Below are 25,617 nucleotides of genomic sequence, written 5' to 3'. Positions count from 1 at the left end.
TTATTCCGACTGTGCACGATTTACAGTAACTGTTTAAAAAAGTGGGTTATTTACTATGACAGGGAATTTTAGTTATTCAAATGAACATGGATATAAGTAGAGAATTGAAATATATTGTAATTTTTAAGTATATGTTTCAACGAAATAGTAAAACAATCAGTTGTTTATTTCGAGTTCATGCCACGTCAACGGGGAGTAAAAATGAATGAAAGAATAGCTATACCCTGGTGTCAAAGGTTAAAATAGCTTTTTCACCAAAATGAAGTTACCCCTCTGCTGAGAACACAAAATAAACAACAAGATCCGGCAGAAGATACAGAAGCAAGAAGTGACACCTGTTTAGGAGGTAAGAAATTGTATCAAACTATAGTTATTCATAAATTATTTGTGCACAGGCTATTCAGGAATAATGTATAATAATGATGGAACACTATAGTCACACATAAACGACACAATTTAAGGTATATTGAAGTAAACTAATTTGGCATCTGGACACGTCTGCTGTTTTGTGTTGTATGATTAGTTTTACTTTAGGCTCATCATCCTGATGATGATGAGCCGCCTGAACCTGTGCTGCAATGTTGATATCATCACTGCCCCCTCTCTGGCTGAGATGGGCCTGACTGGGTGTTGCTTGATTTTGGTTAGTTTTTAGGCCTAGACTCAGTGGGCAATGAAGAAAGATTAAGTTTCATTTGATGCTACTAACTTTAGTTGAGTCGATGATGAACGATAATTTCTCTTCTCCCCCTCCTAGCTCCTACCGATTCTACTAAATGCGCCATGTAGCAATGTTTCCTCTCTCTTCTGAGTTGAGCGCTTTGTATAGCAAAATTAACAAACTTATATAGCCCCGTCGACACTACAGTATATAATGCATTTTTCAATTGTATAATGACCCACTAACTATACGATCCCCGGGAGAGGTGTATCATTTTCCAATGTGCATCATACCTTATGAATACTTTGACGCACCTGTGCATTAAAAAATGACTTACCTTTAGGTTCATGATATTGTCGGTGATAAAGAGACAGACATTAACACACACATTGTGCACCTCTCCCGGGGTCGTAGTGGGTCATAGTCATTCAATTGACATGTGCATAAACTGTCAATGTCAATGCAAAAATGGCATACATACATACATTTCACAACTACTGTAGTTCATGAGGCGATCATAATTTCCACATTGACTGCACATACTAACAAACTTAGGCTAGGCCTATATCATGTCGGAACAATCTTCTATGGCTAAACAAAAAGCATTGTGAAATCTGTTTTCCAAGACAATTATTTTTGTTTTCTGCTTTTTAGACTTGCAAGACAAAAATGCTGAGGTGACCAAGTCAACAAAAAAATAACAAAAAGAAATCAGCAATGGCTGAAAATATAGGCCAAGAAGGTGAGTCTGCCAAATTAATGACATCATCGAAAAGAGAATCACCTAAGAACATTGAATGGGGCCGGTTCGGTCTTGCTGAGGATTACAAAGGGGCTGCAAGTAATGCCAATCCCGAGGGCTACCAGCAGACGCCAGGTCAACATGGTGAAAAGATACAGGAGATATTCGATGAGCATCAGGTATGTATGTATACATGTTTTCTAAGCTACAGAGTTAGTAAATACAGTAGTATACAGTAGTACAGTTTACAGGTGTGTGTGTGTCAAGCTATGTTGTTCACCAACAATAGACATATTGCAGCCACACATACATTAAATTATTAATTAAAATTCCATAGTTAGGAACAGCGGAATTTAAGAATTAATTTTTTTTCTTAAATTCTAACTAATGTAAGTAAAAATACTATAATAAAAATTACAACAAAGAACTCATTGTACTGGGGTTTTACAAATTTATGCTTGATAGAAAGTTAACAAATATATGTTTAATTTGAAATAAGGATATTATATTATTACTGGACGATGAATATTCATGCTTTAAAAATGTATTTACTTAAATTTAATTTAAGTATACAAACATACTTTACATGCTTAAATTACATACACAGTACAGTACTTCATGTACAAAAGATAAGCATAGTCTTATAACTTTATTATTTTCAGTAAAGTAAAGTAATATTTTAAGAAAGAGTAAATTAGACTAGAGGGAAAGAAGAAAAATAACTTAATCTTAGAGAAATCGAACAATTGCAAAATAACATGAATTACTTTTTTAACTATTCTTTCATTTCATTTTAAAAACTAGGCCCAATCTACAGTATAATATTTACAACTCTATTAATTGTCAGCTTGCAACTATACTGCAAGAAACATGCATAAATTGCCCTTCACAACTCATTTGTTATGCGCACATAGTTGCTGAAAACACGCTTGAGGTTTTAGACACTCGCAATCTGACTAACGGTTGTCGTTTTTACAAATGAGCATCATTGCTAAGATGCCGTAAATGACGCATTACCATCGACAGACACGTTTCGTGCCACCGACCTTTGGAATCTAGAATCCAAGTGCTGTTTTTCTCATTCCTACAGTTCATAATTCTAGCATCACTGTGCCATATTACATTTTCTTCAAAATTTTAGTTTTATGCTAATTGACAACATATTTTAAAAAACAAACTATATGCACATAGAAACTTAAAATGTTGTGGATGTGCAGATTTTTAAATAATATTTATTTCCTTCAATCAACTGATTTGAAATGTTTGTTATATTTTTTTTTCAATAAAAAATGTGTTTTATTTTTATTTGTAAAGTGTATTATTAACTTGTACTACAAACAGGTACTGTAATTTTGTTCCAGATAAAATTGAAATTTTTCAAATACAGTGCAGTGTATAATATGTTTACTTTAAAACAATTTGGTGACAATTATTCTGTGTTGTAAATGTAGAAATAAATAAATTTAGTATTTAAATATTTAGTTTATTATAAATAAACATCTTAGGGACAATATTTAAGGTAGGGTATAATGTTTTAATCTGACAATGATAATAGAGAAGTATAAGTCGAATATACAGTATTTAGCAGTGCAGTATGTCCCCCATAAAAAATGTTTTATTAAAAAAAATAATATTTTTTTAGTGACAGTGGTATATACAGTAGTTTACCTGAAAAAAGGGGTTTAGTAATTTAATATTTACCTTTTTTTTAATCTCGTCTTTTATGCAATGACATGTAAATTTGATTTATTCGTTTAAATTTATTTTTTTTGCTAGTATCAGTGAAATATGTGTTAATGCTGAGACATTCAACATTACCTTTAATTTTTTTTTCTGTACAGTATGTAATGGAAACTTTTGCCTTAGTCCCATTTTATTTTAGATCAAATCATTTTACACAGAAATTTATTTTTCAAACTTAAAATATTTTTATGGATTCTTTTTGAATTTGATTAGTTTTTCTGTATTGAAAATATCGATAAAATTGAAAATAATTAGGTACTAGGTTAAAATGAATCTGTGTCTATTTTTACATTCTTTTGTTTGTAAACGAATAAAATCATTATTTAAAAATATACTATTAAAAGTTAGCCTTTTTTATGATTATATTTAATTATTTATTTCAACAGTTTACATTAATATAATTATAGTTTTATTAAAGTACAATACGAATAATAAATAGAATGTCAGTTTAGACAATTACTTATTACAGTATTACAGTATTGCTTATTTTTGATAAATTTATTATGAATGATTGATGATATTATTTGATTAGGTTTAATTAATTATAAATATTAGCAATCTGTAAGTTTAACGTCAGCGGATGTTAAAAATAATCTTTCAGTTCTAGTAATCTATCAATTCTGTATTTGATCATGTTAATTCGCTGAACAACATCTGCTGTTGAATGTAGCCTTCGAAATTAACACAAGGTCTTGCATCAAAAAATTATATCAGAACGTCTCCATGGTTGTAAGTCAAGTCAAGTCAAGTCAAGTCAAGTATCATTTATTATCATTCGTTTTAGGAAAAACATAGAAATTCTGTTTGCTCTGTTGGCGGAGCACAATATCCAACGGACACAACACGAACTCAAAAAACAAGAACATTACAAAAAAAAGTCTACATCATATTTAAGGCTCTAATAGATCCTGGAAAGAAACTATTTGTAAATCGTGCCTTATTGGCCTTAATAGAACGAAATCGCCGACCGCTGCACATCAACTGGAACATACTAGAGGCCGGATGAAAATGATCATCTTTGATAGCCACTGCCTTTTTCAGAAGACGATCCGAAAATATGTTCTCCAAAGGCAGTTGTGTAGATCCAATTATACGCGATGCGGTCTTGACTATTCTATTTAGGTCACGCTTTTCATTTTCGGTAGCGCTACCGAACCATACCGTTAAAGAATACGTTATTACACTCTCTATAACTGACCTATAGAAGGACGACATTATTTCAGAGTTTATACCAAATGATTTAAGTCTACGTAGGAAGTAGATTCTTCTTTGGGCCTTTCTAATAATGTTACGTGTGTTAATATGCCACTTCAGATCATTTGAAATATAAATACCCAAGAATTTAAATTCTTCTACAAACTCAACTGATATACCATTAATAAATATTGGATATTTGACATTAAGTGATTTACGGAAATCAACAACCATTTCTTTAGTCTTAGATACATTCAAGAACAGATTGTTTTCGTTACACCAGTCTACAACTCGTTTAACTTGGTTGCGATAATTAGACTCATCACTGTCATCATTGATTAGACCTACAATGGTAGTATCATCCGCAAATTTAGCGATGTGACAGTTACTGTAGTAGGTAACACAGTCATAAGTAAATAAAGTAAAAAGAAAGGGCGACAGTACACAGCCCTGTGGTACACCTGTATTTATAATACGCTTATCTGATATAGTGGTACCCACTTTAGTACGTTGGGGTCGATCAGTTAAAAAGTTTAACACCCAGTTACATATAGAAATATCGAAACCGATTTCAACCATCTTAGTGTGTAACTTATACGGTACAATCGTATTAAATGCTGAACTAAAATCTATATATAAAATCCTAGCATATCTTTTATCACATTCGAGATGCTCTAAGATCCTATGCAAAGTGATCGATACAGCATCTTCGGTAGACCGGTTTGATCTATAGGCGAACTGATATTGGTCAAGATCTCGAGGACACTTGGCCTTTAGGTAATTAAGGACTATATGTTCAAAGCATTTCATCAGAACCGATGTTAATGTTATAGGTCGATAATCATTCAGGGTTTCGATTGGGGAACGTTTCGGAATTGGAACTATTATAGAATCTTTAAAACATCGCGGAATAATTTGAGATATAAGAGAGAAATTGAAAATGTATGTAAAAATATGGGCAATCTGTTTGCAACAATGTTTAACAAGCATAGGGGATATACCGTCTGGACCAGCTGACTTATTTGACTTACATCTACTAAACTCAATACAAGTATTCTCTTCAAGAACAACTAACGGTACATCATTACCATTTTCATAATTATTGTCTTCATGGAGAGGGGGAGTGTCAAAACGACTGAAGAAATCATTCAGTCGTTGGGGTAGGTCATCATTTGAGTTAATTTTATCAGATTTTGGTTTGTAGTTAGTTATTTTATTTAAGCTTTTCCATAACTCTCTGGAATCGCCGGAAGATATATCTTCCTCTAACCTATTTTTATATTCTCTCTTGGCTTTATTTATTCCCTTTCTTAACTCGTATTTTGATTTCCTAAATAGATCCTTATCATTTGATCTGAAAGCCCTGTCTCTATTTCGTATCAGATCCTTAATAGACTTATTAAACCATGGGTTTTGATTTGGATATATCTTAACTACGTCTTTATCAATACATATGTCCTGGCAGAATTTAATATATGAAATAACGGATTCAGTACATAAGTTAATGTCCGAACTGTCCTTAAAAGCATTCCAGTCTGTACAATCAAAGCAGCCTTGTAGTTTCATAATATTATCCGGTGTCCATTTGCTAATCATGCGTGATTTGACAGCCTCGCGCTTGAACTGACATCTGTATCGTGGTATCATGTAAATTAGGTTGTGGTCGGACTCGCCAAGTGGAGGTCGCTTCAGTGACCTGTAAGCATCTTTAATTGTTGTATAACAATGATCCAAGATGTTATTGTTCCGGGTCGCAACCGTAACATGTTGAAACAATTTGGGGAGCGTTTTCTTCAAATTTACGTGGTTGAAATCACCTAATATTATGGAAGTTGCATTTGGATGTTTTAATTCGTTGTCAGTTACTATAGTAGATAGTTGGGTAGCCGCGGATTCTGCATTTGCATCAGGAGGTATGTAGACTACTGTTATGATTAGCGACGTCAACTCTCGTGGTAAGTAGAAAGGACGACAGCGAATCGTAAGCGCCTCCAGCTGCGATGTGCATATGGCTGACAGATTCTTTACATCCTTACACCAATTTTGATTAACAAGTAGACATACTCCGCCCCCGCGGGATTTCCCTACAGCTTCCGAGTCACGATCCTGTCTGTACATCCCAAAATTCTGTGGTGTGACGTACTGATCGGGTACATTTTGATCAAGCCAGGTTTCCGTAAATGCGAAAATACAAGAGTTACAAAATTCGCGTTTTGTGTTTAAGCAGCAGGTAAGTTCGTCAAATTTGTTTTTTAGAGATCTCACGTTACCTAAAAAGATACTTGGTAACGGTGATTTCCACGAATCTCGCCTAAGCCTCGCTAAAACACCGCCACGCCTACCTCTTCTTCGCGGGGTTTTCAATACCGGATTTGGTAGGCCTACGTCGTCGGGCTTGAAAAAATCGTTGTAAAGTAGAGACTCGGGCAAGTTGATCGGCCGATTTGACACATTTTCTCTAATATTTACCAATTCAATCCTGGTATAAATGATTATTGCACCAATATCATCCACAAGAAAAGACAAAAACACAGAACACATTAACAGAGCCAACAGAGCTGTGTCACCATAAGCACCGTAAGCAAAAATAGTTGCGGTACAGCAATAATGTGAAGCGCTTCTCAATATTAAAATATTTTTTACGAAGGCAAAGGTCAAGAAAGATGCCAAATATAGAAATGCAAGACAGCAAGCCCTAAAAAAAAAGAAGATGTACAGTAGATAATAATACATTTTAAATGATTAATAAAATAAAAAGCAATCTTCCACATCATATCAAAAGCAGTAGGAACAAATCAAGGGACAATGAATTTTGTGTATTTTTTACTGGTAATGTTTCGTTGAGAGAGCTGTACAGTATTTTCATTGTAAAACTAAGCCCTTTCCCCTCCCCCTCCCTGAATCTTTCCTGAATAGAAGCTAAAAATAAGATAATAAATTATTAATAAAATAAATAAAAATAATAAAATGCATGATACATGACTGAAGATTAGTTGTTGCTTTGTTTGACAGCCTCTAACTTCAGCCCTGATGAAACATGAATTTTATCATAACATTTCATCGCAACATCATCGCAACATCATCCCACACATAAAGTATTTAAACAAATTCTGCATTTTGCTACCAGCCCACTCAATCTCTGATGTTAATAGTTATTATCATTTTCAATAGGCCTACTTGACGATTTACCTGTGAACACAATTCAGTAAATTGTCCCCATTTAAAAAAATATTTGTTGTTGAATATGCCATGTCAAATTAATAGTCATTCATTTTGACCAAACATTTGGTTAAAAAAGAAAAATTATATTTACCTGGAAAAACAAATCGAAATGAAAAATAGTCAAATTGTCATAAAACAGTGGTTTTGGTATTCAAATGTAACTGTTTATTTTCATGAAAATAAAATCATTATTTTTTAATATTTGGGTTTTTTTTCTACAGAAGTGAATAAATTTCCTAAAACTGCAAACTGGACTAGTATCAAATTGTGATCTTATTATCTGCATTTTGCTACCAGCCCACTCAATCTCTGATGTTAATAGTTATTATCATTTTCAATAGGCCTACTTGACGATTTACCTGTGAACACAATTCAGTAAATTGTCCCCATTGAACACTATTAGCAGATAAATAAACACAGCATAATATTGCTTCAAAAGTTGGGTTACTGTAGCTATATAGCGGAGAAAAAATGTTGTCTATTTAAATTATTTGATGCACACTTTACTGTACAATACAATTAATACTATAGTATTGGTGTTATATTATAGACAGTAATGATAAAAGCAGCAAAGTCTGAAATTTTTCCTGCGAATTACATTATTATTATATTATTGTTGTTTAATATAGTTTCTTGCACTGTATTTTTTAATGTAATAACTAATACTACTTTTTGGAATTATAATAATAATATCTATTTCTGATCATTTCTCATTTATTTTACATTACAAATTTTCTACCTTGAATAAAACTATGCCAACCTTTGACCTTTGAAGTAGTGTGTTTATGATAATGAAAATTCCTTTTATGAATTAGAAAAATGATAAATTTACATAGTACATAAAGTGTGGGTGTATGGCATGATGCTGCTGTACAACAAAATATTTAGATAAGGTCATGACCATTCAATAATAAATATAATTTAGATATTATTATGTCAAAATTATTCTATTGCAGTTACTGACACAGTGACAGTCTCTGAAATAAACAATGTGTATGAATGATTGCCCCCCCCCCCCCCAAAAAAAAAACAGTATTTAAAGAATTAACGAAATATACAGTTACTGCAGTAACTGAAGTAAAATCATTTTTACATTTTAATTATTAACTGTATGAACGAGTAAAGTGCCTGAGGTCTGGGTACAATATTTAACGAGGAGTGGGATTATACTTGGATTTTATTAATCAGTAAACAATATAGTTTTTGTTTCTGAAGTCTGATCAGTGATACTGTAATATCATTTTTATAAGATAATTTACGTTACAATCTACTTTACAGTAGACATTTTTTAACTGAAACATTCTACCCCGAGTATTTATATCATAATCATTATATCATTTTTGCGTCACCATCCAATGTAATATTATTTGCCGGGCCTGTGCAAAGGTCAATGGCCATCAACATTGTACAGTAGTTCAGAATTGATTATATTGTTCTAAAATTAATCTGATTTTATATCTCTGTTCCCACTAGGACGTAGCGAGTTGAACCAATCACACGCAACTGTTCAAATAATCAATCGCTTGAGATTGGTCAATTGAAATCACTTTGCGTTGCGTTATGTCCTTGCGTTGCGTCCTTAGTGGGAACCAAGCTTAAACAGTAAAAAACTATATTGTCAATTTCTAAAACTGCTAATATTTTTATGTATTGTAACATTAACAGAAGGGAAGCTCTAAATGTGGTATACTGTACTTTTGGTTTGCTTTTTAAATCATAATTATTAATATTATAAGTTTCTATTTTATTTGGTTTTACAGTACTGAATATTATTTTGAATACATTTTTTGTTGTAATTCCAATACACTGTCAGTGTCATTCATTCGTTTTTTTTATGTCCAGCTATTTTGGTTTTGGTCTCTGCTAGGCCTAAGCTACAGGCTTTCTTAAATCATGCGTACCAAGATGGCCTTCCCTATTATTTTGGTTGGTGTCATGTACCCCTGGTCATTCATTTAATCTTGTGCTGTTAATTTATTGTTTTTTTATGTTGATTTAAATAATCCCGTCAACAATTCTACAGTTCACAGTCATGTAACGAATCATATTCATTAAAGGTTTAATTATCTCAATTATTAAATGATTAATTGTGTTTTGTGTCCTGCTTTTATTATAGAGTGGCACAGGGCATAAACCGTGGTGGAAAGCTAACTTCTTTATAAAGGAACCGGTGCTGTTTGGTACATGGGATGGGGTATTTACATCATGTATGATCAATATATTTGGTGTGGTGATCTTCTTACGAACTGGATGGATGGTGGTAAGAAATATTTAAAATCTTAAGCTATGTCTACACTATCAAACTTTATGTTGACAAAAAAATGTGATACTGTATATGGACATGATGATGTCATACCACTACCATATTGGGGTATATCACTACCATATTTGGGCACATCACACTTTTTTTGTCCAACAAGTTTGATAATGGAGACAGAGCTTTAAACACATAAAAATGTTCATTGAAATTTTATTCAAATACAGTATCAGTGGAAGTAATGACATCATAAAGATACTGTTGAATTTGTTCATAAACATAAATTTGATTGATCTCATTCTGTGAAGAAAATAACAAGACACTATACTGTAAGATTTTGAAATTGTTTACATTAAATTATCTATCACACTACAGTAAACAAATATACACCAACACAAAATAATATATATCGGTATTGGTGTTGTCAGTGATAACGCATGATTGTGGGTTAATGTATGTTTGATGTGTAAATGTCGTAAACAAATTGGAATGAAATCAGGCGAAGTAATAATGCCTGATCAACGCACATTGTAAAGCTGCTTAATGCCAGATTTAACATGCTGAAAAACGCAAGAGAAAAAATAACATGGCTCAATCTGAGACACGGAAAGCTAAAAGCAATGGATTTTGTCGCATTGCAAACTTGGTAGATTGATTGAAATGAGAATGACTAATGTAAGCTTGTGCAGTCATGCGTGACAAAGCCAATCAGAGCTTGTTATTATTATTCCACGCGTGTCATTTTGTAATTACACTATTGTGGATTGCTATTAATGACACAGATCACCGAGTGCTATTTTGTTTATAAAGATTTGTTTAAAATTAAAATCTGTACATGTTAATTACAGTAGTACATTTCCTTTAGGACACCCCTATTCAGGGACAATTTTCTCATTGAACGAGGGGCAATGTACTTTTTAAAACCTCTATTTAGAGACACCTTGAATAATTTAACATTTAATAAATCATTGAATTTTGTTCAAAAGCAATGATCATAAAGATTAAGAATAATATTACAATAATAATACTTAATTTTCTTATGGAAAACCCAAGGGTGTTTTCCATCAAAGCTGTGCAAGGCCATACTGTACGTTAATGAAAACAGAACTGAATGAGAAAAGAAAAAAGAACTGGATTTAAAACCCTGACAATATGCAATAGAATGACGTTTAGACTCAATAGCCACCGTTAACATACTACCATTGCATTGTATAATATGTTTTTCATGATTTTTTCCAGGGCAATGCAGGTATAGGATTGTCAGTGTTAATTATCTTCATCACTGTAATCGTAGCGTTGGTGGCAGCATTGTCAGCAATCGGCATTTGTGAAAGATGTAAAATTCAAAGTGGTGGTGTTTATTTTCTATTATCACACGTGTTAGGAAGTAGAATGGGCGGAACTTTAGGAATTATGTATGCATTTGGCCAGGTAATAAATCACAAATCTTGCTAGGTTTCTAAACTTATGCGTAACATACATATTCTCCATTGTAAATGTGAAGCATTTCCTGTCAAAATTTACTTTTTTAAAACAATTCAAACAAGTTGTTTGAACAATCACAAGGAATAGTACGGATGATCCGTCTTTTCCTGATGGTCAAATTACTTGCATCTTTTAACAATTGATTATTTTGAAATTCCTTTCCAAAACAGACGGTTGCCTGTGCGTTGTATTGCACCGGTTTTGGTGAATCCGTGTCGGAAACGCTCAACTGGGACAACACATGGGCTGTGAGGGGCGTGGGTATTGGAACGATCCTGCTTCTACTTGCTGTAAACATCGCTGGGGTGAAATGGGTCATTAAAATGCAGCTTATTCTGTTAGCTATATTGTGTGTTGCTACCTTGGATTTTGTTGTTGGGACATTTACACATTCTGATGCAGGTAGGAAATAAAATAATTTCAGCGAAAAGCTTTTTAATCAGTCTGTTTGTTCTAAAGTTCACTAAATCATTGTTGTTATATTTCATTAATTTTGCTACACAAGTACAAACAAAAAGCAGCAATAGTGTTTGTGCCAAGGAGTGGCAAAGCCAACAGCATCTATTGCCACTCCAACATACTATCTAGATGTACATTAATACAACTCCTGCACAAAAAAATTATTAAATCACAGAGACTCCCGAATATGCCTACATCAACCTTCCAATATGCCGTAGATTGAATCCACCACTTAATTATTTTATTGCCATAACAATAGTTAATTTATGTTGACAAATACGACTAATCCCTGTCCTTTTTTGCCATCGCCTAGAGTAATTGGACATTTAGTTCTACCGTATGTCTTTTTAGTGTGTAGAGGAAAGATACCGTACTTTTATACTTATATAAAAAGTCATTCAACGACCTTTAGAATAGGAAATAAATCTTCACCAGTATTTTGTTATGGCCACTCCTTGTTTTCTTCAATTGTCATATCCTCCATTCATCTATTGGTGTATTATATAACAATTTTTTTTACAGTTGTAAAAAAAAGTTATGTTGGCAGGCCCAAAAATATAAATATATATATTTTTCTAGGAGGGGAGGGGGGGGGGGTTTCAATTAAAAAATAAATAAATAAAAAACTCTAATTTTTTTTTCTTTAAATAAATACAATTTCTAGGGTTGAGTGTATTTTTTTCTCCTTAACACAGACTTTCAAAAGTACTCACCTTGTGAGACCATGATTGATGTTCAGTAATTTATGCTTTAATATAAAATACTTTAATTAAACATTTGTAGGCCTACAGTACAATAAAATGTAAAATTACTGGACTATATTTTGTTTACTCTTTATAAACCTGTTTAATGCTTCTTTTTTAGACTATCTATATACTATTTATCATAAAATTCTATAGGTAAAAAAAAATTGATCCCTTTAGTTTTAAATCTTGTATTGTCTTTTCGATCTCAGCTATCTTTGTGTATCGACCAGATGATCAATAAAATGTGTAAAACTAGTTTACAGTGATATATTTACTGAAAAAAATCGTACGTCACAAAACCCCATTAAACATGTTATACGCTTCTCATTATCTCAATTGACTTCCTTCGGTAATAAAGCAATTACAGATCCATTCTTCACCAACAGCACAGATAATGAGCGAATCTTCATTTGCAATTTACCAATGAATAGCTCAGTTAAATGCTTTCTTTTTCATTTGGGAAAACAGGGCTCTCAGTGAAAAGCTTTCTTCACAGTATAGTACAGTAAATAATATGATTCTAATTCTTAGATAAAATTTGGTTACAAATTTTAAAGATCTATTTTATATGACTTTGTTTATGAAGCATATTATGTATCCCATCGAGCCATGCCTAAAGCCTTGTATGTATGCTAAATGAAGCTGTTATATCGATCAGTATATTACTGGTACAGCATACTTAATGTTATTACAGTACCTTTTATAAGCTGTTTATTGTGATAATGAAGTACTACTGATATTATTTTTAAACAACAATTACATTGTATGTACAGTATGTACTTTTTACTCTTGCGAGTTTATTCGTTTTTTACAGCAACTGCTTTAAGGGTAGCCCCGGGTTTAAACACCATTTAAAAACAAGGGGGGAGGGGCGTTTACTGTATTCACGATGCTGTTACAGTGTTAGGCTTAATAGTCATAGTATCTTTATATTTGTCCATTAAAAAGAATTTTGTTTTAAAAACTGGCATGTCATATATATATAAATAAAACAGTAAAAATACACAGAACAATTGCACCAACACAGATGAGTACTACAACAACACAAAAATAATACAATTCTCTGATAGAAAGTGGCGAAAAGATTACTGAAATGAGGAATACAGTATTATAATGTGGTTGCAAAGGTTTTCATTTTATAACAATAGAATTTAAAGCTGTAAGTAATGATCTGATAAATTATTATTTTTTTTAAATGTTCTTTCCTGTTTCAGCAAATGGTTTCCTTGGCATCGGCAGTAAGACGTTCAGAAATAATACTGATTCTAGCTATATGCCTGGTGAAAACTTCTTTACTGTGTTCGGTGTGTTCTTCCCGACTGCCACCGGTGTGATGGCTGGAATTAACATGAGTGGCGACTTAAAGAATCCTCATAAAAATATTCCGCACGGGACATTATCCGCCCTAGCAGTCACAACAGTCATGTATTTAGCCTTTTCTCTGCTGTTAGGAGCAACTTGTACAAGATATGCCTTACAAAATGATTATATGATTGCTGAAAAAGTAAGATGTTTGTATTATATATTTGTAAATAATATGGTCAGCCAATTCTTGGACAGTATCATGCCTAGTGACAATAAACAGTGTGCAGTATCATGTTTAGAGACAATAAACAGTGTGAAAGTATCATGTCTAGTGACAAACAGTGTGGAGTATCATAGTGACAATAAACAGTGGTACAGTATCATGTCTAGTGACAATAAACAGTGGTACAGTATCATGTCTAGTGACAAAAAACAGTGTGTAGTATCATGTACAGCAATTGGCTAAACTACTCTATAGCACATACCTCCTAAATATTAATTTACCTACCTTTGTAAAGAAAAAGGGGGAGAATAATTTGTAAAATAGATTTTTATTTTATGTAGCGATGACTGTAAGACTATTTCAGAGAAGGTTATAAAACAGGTTTTATAAAGTATCTCAATGTGTACAGCCATGTAATCAATTCACTCGCAATTCAATTTTTTTTTTCCAAAGAGTATGAAAATAAAAGCCATAATAAAATGTACTGTCATAGTTTTAAAAAACTCAGACAGTTGAACCGATTTTTTGAGTACTATACGTATACACTGCCCCAAGCACCAAAGAAGAACAAACTCATTTACAGATTTTGTTGTTGATAGAAAGATTTTGATGTTGCGTTGAGTATTTGCTTACAAATTGAACGATTATTTGATTGATTTGTAATGACTTGCTTCTTGTTATTCAGTAAGTGTCAAGTTTCAAACGCCTTGTCACTTATCTACCGTAAAATTAACATTTAAAGCAGAAAACGAAAGGTTAAAAGGTCTCATTGCGCACATATATTTTTAAAGTGGGCGAAGTTAAAACAAGATTGTAAAAATTATAACAAACATTTTGTTACCAATGAATAAAAGAAAAAAGAAAAGATTTAACAAAAAGGGTTTTTTTTTTCAATTTTTTCTCAGGTTTCGTTAGTTGGGTTTCTATGGTTACTGGGTTTGTACATATCCAGTTTATCATCTTGCCTTGGAGGATTGTATGGAGCGCCTCGTATACTGCAATGTATAGCAAATGAAAATGTTATTCCAATTATCAAATTCCTCGGTCATGGAGTAAGTATATTACATGTTAAGTGTATGTTACTTCAAAGTGTATAAGTATACAATCCAATTGGTTAGTTTGGTAACAATGATTTTAAATTCACGAATATAGAAAATGCTAGTTTTAGGCTTACAAATAATACAAAGTTTCACCATTCAACACCGATTTTATACAATTAATTAATGTTTTGAATGCTAGAAAACACACCATTGATGCGATTATTCATGTTTTCTGTTTTGTAACTTTTATTTAGTATTTTGTTTTCTTTTTATTTTTCTGTTTGATTTTTCTGTACGTTTGGTAAGTATGATTATCAGGATGATTTTGGACAAACTTTAATGTCTTGTAGGCTTCTTAATTTACAGATACAAGTGTATGTCAAATGTAAGTTCAGGGTATTAAATGTGTTGTTCTGTGTATATGTAGGCCTAGGGTTTGTTAATATCGAACAGAATACTTAATACTAAAAAACAATACAAGGTAACATGGTCATTTGCACAATGTATGTCTGGTAATTGGTAGATAACAAATTATTTCATTGATAAATTTACTAGCCTTATTTATAGTTATTATAACACGCCTTGGTTTTTATCACATGACATTTTATTCCATTAAACAAGAATATTCAATTATTCTACTATTCAATGGCCAGCTTCTCTAAACTTTTGAGATTGTTGTGCCACACTCCTAATTCAAGATACAATAGAAGCAGCGGATATTATTTGTTTTACTGACTGAAATAATTGATGTACTATAATGAAATAGTTTTTGTACAGTATAGCTGTGGTATAAAGAAAATAATATCTTGATAAAAATTCATTATATGCTACAGTACTATACTATTGCACAATGTCCGTCTACTAATATTTGTGAGATACATACCGTGCGTACACATTTCTATACTGGGTTTGTTTAAAACTTTAAATAATGTACTGTATTAATATTATGATACTAAATAATGAACGCATGAATGTTATAATTTGCACAATATACATATCTAAGCCTATGGCCCCACCTCCAGGTTTTGCTGCACGGTTTGCGTCAGCAGAGGAAACAGGACCTGAGATCCGTAATATGAAATAAAATGAACGCATGAATGTTATAATTTGCACAATATACATATATTTGGGAGGGAACATACAGTATATGCAAACAAAAAATTATTGTGTATAGAATGATATAGTACTGGTTTCCTTATGTAGTTTTAACACTATCATTATAATAACTAACTATGGTCTGGAGATAACATTAATATCGTATCATGCCATCATCTTTCATATCATGTGTACAGTATTTTCAGCCCAAAGCAACATATGCAATTATAACCATCTGGATAGATAACTCAAATTCTACTGTCAAGGAGCTCAAATACACTTGAACACGAATAATTTTGTTAAATTATCACAAAATGATCATAATACACCCACACAACTCCTTGTTCAATACACTCCCTGCCCTTTTTGGGTTTAATCGAAATAAGCTTATCCCACACAGTTTTGCATAAATGCAAATCCTAATTTGGAGTCGATTTATATTCCAGGATGGGCTTACATGTTAGGTCCATGTGTAAATGAGATCATAATATCCACACAGCTCCCACTTTACTTCAGATACAAAATCAGTTAATAGCCACATTACATAGTTTATAGCAAATCCTAATTTGGAGTGGATGTATACTGTATCCCAGGGTGGGCTTATATCCGAGGTCTGTGTAATGGATTTTTAAATTATTGTATTGACCTAGTAATAGTTGTTATAATACACCCCCACAGCTCCCCCTCCCTTTCTAATACAAAATCAGAAATACCCACATACTGTAGTATTGCATAAAAGCAACTTCTAATATGGAGTGAATTTATATATCCCAAGATGGGCTTAAATTCAAGCTCTATTGTACTGTAATGGGTTAGTTTTTGCACATTCGGCATAGTTTTGCATGGAAATTCCTCTTAAAGTAATTTATTGTGTGATTATTCAAGATCAGGTGATACCGGAGTACCAACACAACAGTTTTTCATAATTAAATATGTGGTGTTTTATCCCAAGGTGGCCTTTTACAGTATCTGGGTACAACACAAGTAGTTAGTGTAGTATTAACAAAAACATTGCAATGATGTCAACATACAGTACATTAGACATCATGGTTGCGCATACTGTATATATATTTCAACTGAACTTTGTGCCAGAGTGCTAGGGGTCATAGTTAGGTCATATGATGTTATTTGTAGTAGTTGGCATTGTTTGTTGCTTTAAAAGCACATTAACACTCATGATTAAATGGGATAAATCATTCATTGTCAGCACTAATAAGCAGGATATATTTGTATTATCAATGTATGTATAATACACTCCTTGATACTGTTGCTAACTTCATTTAACATTAATATCAAAAGTTTCACTACCAATACTAAAAACGGAAATAAATAAAACTGAACGAACAAGCTTGTGTTACTTAACCTTAATTACAGTAGTGTTACCGTTGAAAACAGGTTACCCAATCAAATATGCCAAATTTCACGATCAAAATACTGTAAGAAGTCGGTCAATGTTAAAGCCAATAATTATCAATCATTTGAACTATTCTCAAATTTTTAATAAATTTAATTTCTTATTGAAACAGAAAGGACCAAACAAGGAACCCGTAATAGCCCAACTACTGGTTTGTTTCGTAGCTATCCTGTTCATCTTTGTCGGACACGTCAACCAACTTGGACCGATCGTGACCATGCCATTTATGCTGACGTACGCAGGCGTTGACTATGCATACTTTGCACTGGCCATGAGCTACGACAAGAAAAAGATGGAAAAAAGCCACAAGAAAATGTCTGAAAAGCAGGAGAGCTTTCTTTCGCATCTTATAGACAAGAACAAGGATGAACAGGTGGTGTTGCCGAACGGCTACGGTAGTATGAAGAACATCGACAATGTTGATGACGAGGAGGAGGAGGAAGAGGAGATTACCGATAGTAGTTCTCCGTTGAGGAGTAAAGAGACGTTATCTGATAAAGAGACGCAGGATAAAGAACCTTCGGAAACTGGGGACAAGAAAGCTCTATTAGATGAAGATAAAGACACTGATGATAAACAAGGTACGTTTTGATGTGATTCTGGCTTCATTGTCTCTTTAGAAGCCCCATACATTTGTTGTCAAACAAATAAATGAAAATTGTTATTTAATCATTTTTTCCATTATTATATAATCATAGGGCATGTTTCTAATGGCAAGAAAAACAAGTTTTTTTTCTCTGGCATTAAAATGTTGCTGACCAAAAAATGTATTTTCGGTCTCCGCCGTCAAAACCAATTTTAGCTGCATTGCAATCACATTTTCAAATTGACCACCTTAGAAAGTAAATCTCTGACATGATCAACCAACCTGAAATGACCACTAAAGCATGCAATTTTGAAAAAAAATAGTATTTATTTCATACTGTATGCTTTTTCAAAAAATCATCATTCCTTGTTTTTGTGCAAGAACAAATTTAGAACCAGCAGTAAATTAATAATTTTCTTTTTGTTCATTTTTCAGACCCACCCAGGCCCTTTGCTACTGAGATCCACCGAATGCCAGAATCTTGGTACTCCCACCTCTGCAATAGATGGGTGTCACTTTTTGGGGTTTGTATTTTTTATACTTATCTTTTAACCCTGAAATTTATATTGATCATAAACCTATTGAAAATGTCTCATTTTTATGCCTTAAAGAGGTTGTAATAAGAATATGTTCATAAAAGTCATAATTCCATAGTTTGTTTTGATACTGTAGCTTTGATGGCCACAGCTTAGGCTTACTTTTGGTTATAGGCCCACATGTTTACGGCAATTGTTAGACAACTGTAACTGGACATCACTCAGCTATAATAATGGACTTGACTGACAACCCCGCTCTTACATTGGCACAGCCTAATGTACCACCATCATCATTTCTTTTTGTAACATTGTTTTGGTACAAGCTACAAAACTCTGTCTATTTCTATCTGATAATCGCGAATGCAAATTGCGGGAACTGTTTCAGCAGCTTATGAACGACCAGTCAATTAAACGCTAAAGTTCTAAATGTAGGCCTCTATTTTTGCAGGTGTTGTGTTGTGTTGTGATCATGTTCTGCATTCAGTGGAGCTATGCCTTAGTCAACATCTCCATTAGTCTCATCATATTCGTGTACATAGGTCAAGCCAATCCCGGCGTTTATCCAGGAATTGCAGATTTCAATTTCTTTAAGTGGCTACAGTTTTCCTGTCAGCGACTATGCAGGTATGGGTTTTGATAAAATTTCCTAATGGATCATTAAACAATTATTCTACTGCAGTTACTGCAGTAATTAGATTTTTTACTACAATAAATATGACTGTAGTTTGTACAGTAGAGGTTTTTGAGGCAGTATACTGCAATGAACAGTGTGTGGGATTGCACAGAAAAGCTGGCTAAATAATTGCATATACAGGATAAAGAGAAAACAAAATGAAGTTACTGCAGTGTAACTGCAGTAGAATTTTTCACATGACCCTTTATAGAAATCTTTTTTTATACATTTTCTTAATATTCTATATACAATTGGTATTCTTCTTAACTCTGTATTATGTAGCCTTTCAAAAATATACACACTTTACTACTTTCTCGTTAACATGCATTAGCTCATCAATATGTACAAGAAATGTTTATGACACCCTTTATATGCATGAGTGATTTCAGAAATCTGCTGAATGTGTTGAATATATTGAATTATCTGTTGAAAATGATTTTCAACTAGCACCTTTTTTTCAATTCACTTCTAGTATACTATTGCTCAATGTAGCGGCTTCAGCCAAATTTAACACCTTTTTTCTTATAGTTATAGCATTCTGTAATACTGCATAACCATCCTTATACTGATTTACTATTAAATGCATACAATAACAACTATTCATTACACTCTTTTATCAGCTGCACTAACACAGTCAACTACAGTATAAATGTTTAAAATAAAATTGCTTTGAAACTGAGCAAAAAAACTTGATAGAGCATGTGTTATTTATTATAATAGTGGATGATGAACACCACAATTGAAATTGTTCAAACTTGATATTAAAAATGGTAAAAGTGTTTAAATAAAATTAAGTGTACTTAATACAATCAAGTCAAATGGCTTATCAGAGTGCCAGTGCCAACTACAGTGTGCAATGTACTGGTACAGCTGATTACACCAATCAGGGAAGAGTTCACTCTTCCATGCACAAACCAATAGTGGTTTTGGAAGGATGGTTGGACCGACCATACAGCCAGTGAGGAAGAGCCAGAGTCTGATACAAAAAGATACAATTTTACCCCCTCTACAATAATAGACTAATCCACCAACCACATACTTAAGGATCGGTGGCAGGGGCACATGGCAAAGCCCCCTGGTTTAGTACTCCTAAGGGACTCTCTAACCATGGAGCTATAAAATTATCTAATCTAAATATATAGCTCCGCTGAGTAGTTGCTTTGGACTGCTGATGCTCTGGGCCCTAAGCTCTGGGACCCCTGGGTTTAGCCAGTGAGCTCATAGCTTTTACGCCACGGATTCATGAGAGGAAGTAGACGCGCAGTTTAATTTGTGGATGAAGCTTAATATAACACTTTGTTTTTTGGAACATTTTAGTAGATAAAAGATCACATAAAAGCTGTTGGTAAAAGAACTAATTGGGAGACAAAAGTGTAGAATGGCATATCTAATCCATTTGAGTATGTACAGGGCTATGGCCTGTGGAAAAATGCTACTAACCTGAATGTAATGTACAGTTCTACACTGAAGACAAACGAGACTGGATTAGAGCTATATTAAAGATGTTTAGTTTATCTTGAATTTCCAAAACATATTAATTGATGGCTGGTTGTAGTTTTTCTGAGAAAAATGTTTATATACAGTCAACTCCCCCAATACTGGACACCCATGTGCTGGCCTAATGTTGGATGTGGATCTGGAAAGTATACTGAATGTGTATTTGATAGTAAAACAGATTTTGTGACCTTTAATAGGACCTCAAGAAAAGTTTGGTTTTTGGAAAGTTCCTGCTTTTCGGAGAGTTGACTTTACATTTCATTTTTTCTTCTGGATTTTATCTTTTTAAATTTCTGCCTGCTTTTTAATTATTATTTCTTTTAGCATTATTAACCACTTTTACACCAAACTTTTTTCATTTAGGCATGCTTTTTCTCTTTCTTTTTGGTGATGGTTTAAAAAAAAAAATTGATCACCAATTATCCCTATACGAATTTTATTTTTGCCCCTTCCTAGGAGTACGCCTTTTCCAGCAGACCAAATGGTTGTGACCCCAATGATGGGCGGGATGGGAACGTCGACCACTCAGCTGACCGAAGATAGCCAGGACTACGCGACACGCGGACGTTACCATCACACGTCTGTTCTTAAGCATAACAACTTTGATGATGATTTTGAAACGCAAAAGCTAATGGTTGATTCAATGGAAAAAGAATAAAATTATAAATTAAAAATAAATTCTTAGTTTTGTCATATCATCACTGCTCTTCATTAATTATATAATAATTACTAGTTGATATCAAGAATACAAATAATCAAACAGTGTAGCTTAAATATATTATTCTGCCTCATTTTAGTCAAATTTCCATTCCATATTCATAGTGTATATTTAGAATGCATCTAAAGTATAATATATATTATGCAAGAAAAAGTAAAATGTATATTAGGAAGTATAGTATATATCTATAATTAAAAGAAAAAAAATTAAAAAAATATTTTTTTAATGCGGTATGAGATTGCAAAACTAAATTTATCACACTAAAGGTTCTACATTGTAAGAAAATGGATGTACTGTAGTAGGCCTACTTGGTATAGGAAAGACAATTCAACATCAGGACGCTGAGCTCACCTTGCCAAGAACTCTTAACAGTCCTTTGATCTATGTCAGCTGCGACAAATTTTAACGGTACTTTACTATGTACATATTCTCAATTCTCAGATAAACTCTTTGATCCCTAGAGCTTTAGCATCCTGTTAGATTGTCTTGGTATACAGATACCCAAAGTTTTTGTTCAATAAAGGGTTGTTGGCTACCTTTACCGACAGTACAGAGACTGTACACCAATGAAGATCTCTTTGACTGAAGTCATTACTATCCTTCTATTTGATAATTTTAATTTAGTTGAAAATCAAATTATTAAACTAATTAATTTCATTTCATAAGGTACAGTAGGCATTGTTTTTATTGTAATTTATCTTTACAAAAACCCAGGGTCCACTAATAAGTTTGATAGTACATTTAAAAAAGTATAGGCAAGCCATTTTCAAACTTTATTTATTGAATATAGAAGATTAAAAGTGTGCTACTGTATATACAATTACTGTATATGGAATGTAATCTTTCTTCCATTTTGATGTTGGTAGTTTAAAGTTGTTGGTAGTTTAAAGTTGTTGGTAGTTTACTGTATATTAGGGAATGTCATCATTTATCATCTACCTTTGTTACAATTGTTTTGCTTTCATTTTATTTTGTCTCATAATTATAAAAAATGTAATAAAATAGTGCAATTTTTTTTATCATAATTTAAAATTCATAACAAATATGGATTCATTTTGATTTTGGTCATGGTATATATCTTTTCTAAGTTTTAGGAAATTGGTGATTGATTTCGATACAAATTTAATTTAATATTAAAAATATTTTATTATTGTTGCAACCATTGATTTGATTGGTTCAATATCAAAAGTTTAAAGAATAAATAAACCCTATACAATTTTAATTTGTGCAAATTATATAAACCAAATATAATTTATAGGTCATATTAAAATTTTACACTATATATTTATCATAATTATAACTAATTTATTATTACTAGTATACTGTATATTATTATTTAGTTTTATTCATCAACCATTAAAATGTAATCAACTTTGATTAATGTCTAATTTAATCAAATAAGTGTATGCATTTTGTGATTATTTAAAAAATATGACAAATTTGAAATAAAAAATGTTTAAATGTAATGTCACAGTGTTTTGTATTCCATGTATGCATTCTGAATTATATTATTTCTTTCCACATAGTTTATGCTTTTTATTGAAAGCTATTGATCATGACACAAAGTTTCATATTCTGCATCAACTTTACTCCAAATAACAGAAGTTGGTTATGTTATTTTTTTAAAGATTTTTTTTTTGCGTACAGTTTGTTTACCTCGTTTAATCACATGACCATTTTAAAAAGCATAATTTGTTCACATTTAATATGTATAATTTAATTTCTAACCATGTATCTCAGATTCTTCCAGGAATCATTATTTAATTTTAACAGCACAGTATTATGCAATACTGTTTATCTGTTAGTATTTGAACATACCAAACAATGATGGCGGCTAAACTATCCCATTTTATTACACAAGTACTATTGGTATTACTACTATTAGCAAAAACCGTATCCTAATTGAATTTCACTTTTTCTTATTCTCACAGATTTCCTCATCTTTTTTTTATTTTTTCCTTCACCATAAACAAAATAATTTCAAACAATATTTGTTGGAAGGAGATGAAATTTTTTCAATTTAAAAAAATGTTTTCTTTTAAATATAGGAAAGATGTATCTTCCCAAGAACAGATGATAGTAAGTGGGCAATCCTTCACACCAGGGACATCATACACCGAACAACTAACCGAAGATAATGAAGATTTTGCCAACAGAGGGCGCTATCATCAGTCTTCGGTCATGGAAGGAAACAACTTTGACGATAATTATGAATATCAAGAAAAGAAAGCATTTTAAGGGAATCTTGACATACTGTATATATTTATTTACAATATCTGTGGCAGTCACAGAGGAATATGTAGCATATATGGAATAATAGATTGAATTTGTTAATTTATTATATATTATGAAAAAGGTTATATTAATCTCAAACATACTTAAATTAAATATATGTTCCCCATTAATATGTGGCATACTTGTACAGTATGCCTTGAGAGTAATTTATACCACCTTCGCACATACACACTTATCTTTATATCTGTCTGAGATCAAATCCAGTGGCATAATGCAGGGCATAGGCCCCTGGTTTAGCGCTAAGGGGACCCTCTTTAATGCTCGGTAGTTGCATTGAGGCTGCCCGTGCACTGGTTCCCTAAAGCAGCTTAGGGAGTAGTCTCGCTGTACTTCTACTATTGAGTAGAATTTCTCCTATACCTCCATATTAATTACAAAAATCACACCTAAGATCTTTAGTTATTGTATGCTACTGAGTGCTTATTCTATCAGATATCGTAACAAGTAATATCACTTTGTTGCGATAATGGACAGATTCTTCTTATCCCTGCCATGTGTGTTGGAGTGCTCTAATATGTGTGCCTATGACAGTTTGAATGTTATAAATATGTATATGTACTGTATATTAGATAGTATATTTACCATAGTGCTGTAAACCCCATCTAATTACATTGTGATGTGCATATAATTTAAGGTGATTTAATAATTATATTGTATTTAATGAGGTTTGGTTAAACTTGTTTGTAGCATATTGATGGTATGTTTAAGAAATTCTAAAATAATATATGTCTTGTCTTCATTCCAATGTAGTAGATCTAAGGTTTTAAATTAAAGAATTATTATTATCAGTGTGTAATACAAATGAATTTAATATATTTATTGATCGCATTAACATTCCAAAAATATATATCTTAAGTGCTATAAATCCCAGCTAAGTATTTTAACCAGGTATTTCTTCTTATGTAGATATGCATCTTATATTGTGATAGGATTTTGTTGCTAAAAATAATAATTATTATGCACATTTGTGGGCGTTAACTTTGTATCCTACACTGTGTTTCTTGCTGTTAAAATTTAACATTCTGTATATCGATCAGTATTGTAATAATGCTATGTTACTAAAAACACACTATGATGTGTTCATTGTCTGTGAGTGAATCTGCTGTAAAGTTTGAAAATGCTCGTAAAAAATGTGCTACGTTGATAAGAAAGCTGTATGTGTGTACTGTAAGAATTATATCGGATTCTCAACAGGTGGCCCGTAATTGATGATCCAGGGCTTCACCCCCATGGTCCCTTTATGCTCTATATCTGGCCTGCAGGATTATTTGTAAATTACCATCTGGCCAACACCTGTACTGTATAAAGTCTTGTAATGCCATTTGTTACTATAGCATCGTTTAATATATGTTCAATGTCTTTGAATGAGGCCTAGAATACAATGTGCGATTGCAATATTATGCTGAGCTTATTATATCTATTGTAAAGTTGCACATGGATGTCTACAAAACGATTGTAAAATAAATATGTATAGCTTAATTTAAAATTGTAATAAGTATAACATAAAGATACTTACGTTTATTTAATGATAAATAATACTTATTATTAAATAAATCCAAGTATATTCAAAAGCAAAATAGTAATTCCAACATATTCACAGGAAAACTTTAACCATGAATACAGTCAATTGATGAATACAAACGCATTGTAGATCCAAATGTTCACACTGGTACAAAAATATACTGTATCCACAAGTAAACAGGTAAAAGACAGGCCTATTCACAAA

General features: G+C 32.4%; 1 protein-coding gene across 2 annotated transcripts; it reads left to right on the top strand.

Moving 5' to 3' along the window:
- Positions 1-287: 287 nt before the first annotated feature.
- Positions 288-24,343, top strand: LOC140046523 (solute carrier family 12 member 8-like). Of its 2 annotated transcripts, none has more exons than XM_072091207.1 (11): positions 288-346; positions 1,316-1,582; positions 9,679-9,822; positions 11,059-11,250; positions 11,475-11,706; positions 13,724-14,013; positions 14,943-15,089; positions 17,699-18,167; positions 18,608-18,696; positions 19,157-19,332; positions 23,645-24,343. In XM_072091207.1, exons 2-11 carry the CDS (start codon positions 1,379-1,381, stop codon positions 23,832-23,834), a joined length of 2,133 nt encoding a protein of 710 aa, XP_071947308.1. In that variant the 5' UTR covers positions 288-346; positions 1,316-1,378; the 3' UTR covers positions 23,835-24,343. The 2 variants fall into 2 exon arrangements, with proteins under 2 accessions (XP_071947308.1, XP_071947299.1); XM_072091198.1 differs by lacking the exon at positions 23,645-24,343 and adding an exon at positions 21,335-21,693.
- The last annotated feature ends 1,274 nt before the right edge of the window (positions 24,344-25,617 follow it).

This window comes from Antedon mediterranea, chromosome 1 (genome assembly GCF_964355755.1).
Source record: "Antedon mediterranea chromosome 1, ecAntMedi1.1, whole genome shotgun sequence".
Lineage (NCBI taxonomy): Eukaryota > Metazoa > Echinodermata > Crinoidea > Comatulida > Antedonidae > Antedon > Antedon mediterranea.
The sequence above is the reverse complement of the archived record's forward strand: the minus strand, read 5'-3'. Positions and strand labels throughout refer to the sequence as shown.